At 40.8% G+C, this 4062-nt stretch overlaps 1 protein-coding gene across 1 annotated transcript in view; it reads left to right on the forward strand.

Annotated features, from left to right (window-relative positions):
- LOC101850161 (tetraspanin-16) overlaps positions 1-4062 on the forward strand; it is a gene marked incomplete at its 3' end in the record, with an annotated part of 8908 nt that overhangs the window by 1696 nt on the left and 3150 nt on the right. The window contains 1 exon segment of the mRNA XM_013081147.1: positions 2583-2687. Coding sequence (XP_012936601.1) covers positions 2583-2687 — 105 coding nt within the window.

Raw genomic sequence — 4062 nt, forward strand, 5'->3', positions numbered from 1 at the left:
GAGAGAGAGAGAGAGAGAGAGAGAGAGTCAGAGAGAGAGAGAAAGAGAGAGAGTCAGAGAGAGAGAGAGAGAGAGAGTGTGAGGATGGATAAGTGTATTTGTGGGTTTTGGCTTTCTCATTAAAATGTCCTAATGAAAAGCAGACTGCACAGAAACAAATCAGTGTTTATGTAAAGATTGCTGTTTAAAGTTGTGAACACTCAAACATGTATTCATTGAATTGGTGATTCAAAAACGATTTAGCTCCCTATTTTCCTACCTCCCAATATCTCTCCGTCTCGCTATCTGTTTATGTCTCTATGTTTCTGTGTCTCTGTATGTGACTCTGTCTATTTATCTATCAAGCCGTCTATCACACATTTATAGTCTTCTTCAACTGAACAAACCAAAGAAAATCAAGAGTGGTGATATCGAGAGGCATCATCATTCTTTACGCTATGGTGTGACTCATATTCATCAGTCTAAAAGGATTTTCTAATAAATGTTAAGAGGACATTTTCGTTATTTAACAAGTCATTTTACCTCTTGCAGCTTGAATACTTCAGCTTGCTCTTGGCTAAATGGGGACTTTTTCGTAACTGTAAGTTACCATAGCAAAAGCAGCTAGGGTGTCTAATGGGGCTGAAAAATCTGTTCACTGGGTGACCTTTCTAAATATAGCTTTATCTTGGGTTACGCCCTCCTCAAACTTTAGAATGGATGCTGGATAATCAACCCAAGTAATATTTTCGTGGACTAAAGGGTTTTTTAAAAACTCAAACTCATGCTAGAAAGTAACACTTTAACAAGCAAGTAAACACGCGAAAAGACATTGTACAGCTTCAGAGACACAGGAGAAAATCAGTTAGCAAAGCGATTGAAAGCATTGCAGGTGTCCCTGGTTTTAATCCTCAAAGGGGCTCAGCTTTGTTCGAATTATAATAGATAACATTTGTATAGCGCAAATCCCTGTTCTACAGCAAGCTCTATGCATGCGCTTCACAATCTATACTTTTATAGATTATCATAGTCTGTCACCCTCCATGGATATTTTTTCATGTAGTTATTTTTACTGCCCCGTCGACACAATTTTCCTCATTCAGAAGGCAGGCTTTGATTCTACCTATCAGGGCCAACCTGTTGAAAAAGGCAAGGAGATAATTATACAATGTTCCAGAAGAAAGATCAAGATACTAATTAACAATCTTTGTTACGGGAATCGAACCCAGGTCTTCTGTGCGCGACGACGAAGTATCTGACCGCTACACCACATACGCTCGTTTTGCACCCTCTAAGATTCGGTTACCGGGAAGTGGGCGGTGCCTCAAACGTCCCACCTTCTGTAATATAATATGTAGTCTTTGATGCTCTACGCTCATCGACACAATTAAGATCATTTAAGAAGAACGAGGGGAGGGGGGAGGGAGGGGATGTTACTTCGACTCTGCCTGTCAGGACCAGCCCATGCTGAGAGCGATACACTATCCTGGCATGCAGGCGGAGATACTTGATAAAACTTCCCGCCACACGGAAGTCGAACTCACGTCTTCAGTAAGCGACGGCGAAGCACCCTACAAAACCTGCACCGTAGAAGCCAGGGTCCCACTCTTTTAAAATCATCGTGCCATTTGGAAAGCTGGAAAGGAAGTTTTGGATTGGAACCCACAGGGTAAGAGATCAAGGGGAAGACCGCTCGGAACCTGGAGCAGAATCACAGAAATCGATGTGCTGAAAAGTGGGAAGACATGGAATAACATCAAGAGGCTAGCCCAGGATAGAGAAAGGTGGAAGGTGTTTGTCCGTGGCCGATACCCTGGTGCAGGGTGAGAAAGGCAGTGATGATGCCATTTGGAAAGGGGTGTAAACGCTGTAACATACCAACACTGCCACGCCGTGATTAGTTGACGGGTGGTCTGGTGTGGTTTGCTCTTTCTTTCCTATAAAACATCTTTCGTCCTTATATCTCTCGGGGGCTCTCGTGGCCTAGAGGTTAAGGTGTTGGCCTCTCATTCAAATTGTCTCCTTTCACCTCCTTTTCTGCTCTCTAGCAATATTCTGTCGTCTTCTTTCATTTCCACTTTCTGCCCCCACCCTCTCGCCTCCTTTGCCCCCTCCTCTGGGCTCCTGACTCTTTCTGCAGCCTTTCTACTGCTACTCCTTGGCTCCTCCTTACTGCTGTCTTTCTGGTAGGAAAAATCTACACCTAGCCTTCTCGGACAAGGGCGAAAAATCTCGGAGGGTCCGTGTGCAAGTTGCGCACGTTAAAGATCCCTTGGTGGTCTAAAAATCGATAAGAGTAGGCTTCGGCCGCCACCCGGGCAAAATTCGAAATTTCCTACCAACTGAAAATATTAGGTGTGTCCCGCGCGCTCAAATGACCTATGCAGCTGCGAGCGCCGTAAAACACTTTACAAAAACAAACAAAACAAACAATTATATCTCCCCTCCCCTTTCTTTTCTGCTTTCGTTACACTCTTTTAACACCTCTACTCCTCGGAACTTATACGACCTCATTGTGTTGCAAGTGCCGGATAACTCGTGCTAAAACTAACACTCAAAAAAACTGCCACATGAGCACTGAGTTCGTGTTTAATGTGTTTCAGATCGACAGCCGGGTGAAAGGAGCTCTCCAACCAACACTGGACACCTACAAAGGTTACAACAGTACAGAGCCAGTCACTGTGGGATGGAACTTCGTTTTCTCAAAGGTTGTCTTTTTTTCAGTTGCTTTATTGTTGTTGTTGTTGTTTGTTTGCTTTTTGTTTGTTGTTGTTGTTGTTGTTGTTGTTGTTGTTGTTGTTTGTGTGTTTCTTTGTTGTTGTTGTTGTTTGTTTGTTTCTGTGTTTGTTTGTTTGTTTGTTGTTGTTGTAGTTGTTGTTATCTGTTGTTTTTTGTTGTTGATGTTGTTGTTTGGTTGTTTCGTTTGTTTTTTGTTTTGTTTTTTGTTGGTTTTTATGTAAGCGCCTTGCAGAAAAATAACTCCTTTCGCAAGTAGAAAGGACATGGGCTTGAACGAAAACGATTCTGGTTATGTTAAAATCAAAGTGCCGTCGTCTAAACCATGTGCAGTCCTACATCTCACAAAAATGGGCATTTATTCTTGACATTATTCACCAATATTATAACGCAAAACTCGCGCCCATGATATTTTGGCCTGGGATGCCACACAACAGTGCGGTCAAAAATTCGTCGCGCAACATATCCTCAAATATCTTTTTAACGGGAGAATCATTGGCATCCTTACTTTGCGCAGCTGTTTGCATCAGTTTGTCTTAGCTTAATCATGTTTTTCCCACAATAATTTCGGCTAGATTTTTTTTAAAAACTGTTCTTCATTAATTTATATAAAATAGTATAGATCTAGATCTAAATCTTCGTCTCGCGAAAATTGGAATAGTTGACTATACTTCCCGTTTCTCCCACACATTTTGCTTTCACCTATATATGGCTTACGTCACAGCTCACTAATAACAATGTTTACAGTAAACACATTTTCCACTAAAGATTTTCAAACTCAAAATGTGCATTCATTAACCACAATGTCGTGATTGGACAAAAAAAATCCGGACTTGCTTTTAAAGGTGATTTTGCCTTAGCAGTAAAACTTGTAAAATCTGTAGGAACCATCCTCTTGGATTTTTAAAAGTATTTATAAAAGGATCCTCTAGAACACAGCTAACAGGTATTTTTTTTAAACATTGATCTTTTGTTAAATTAATTGATACGAGTGTTTGTGCAAAAGCAGGAGAGTCTGTATTTGATAGTTATGGAAATATTTGACAAAAAGCTGCCCCACGAATGTTTTTTACCGCACTATAACGAATGGATCCATTCACTTTCTCCGCATCTCACTGAAGGTGCCTTTGGTATGTTCAAGCTGCTTTTCGTGTTTAATTAAATTATTTCGTGGCATATTTTAATTTTATATTTTACAATACAGGAAATGTGTCTTCGGTAGTTATGGTGGTAAACCCTTCCTGCCGCGTAGTAGTAGTAGTAGTAGTAGTAGTAGTAGTAGTAGTAGTAGTAGTAGTAGTAGTAGTAGTAGTAGTAGTAGTAGTAGTAGTAGTAGTAGGAGGAGCA

The sequence above is a fragment of the Aplysia californica genome, unplaced genomic scaffold, assembly GCF_000002075.1.
Source record: "Aplysia californica isolate F4 #8 unplaced genomic scaffold, AplCal3.0 scaffold00118, whole genome shotgun sequence".
In the NCBI taxonomy this organism is placed as follows: domain Eukaryota; kingdom Metazoa; phylum Mollusca; class Gastropoda; order Aplysiida; family Aplysiidae; genus Aplysia; species Aplysia californica.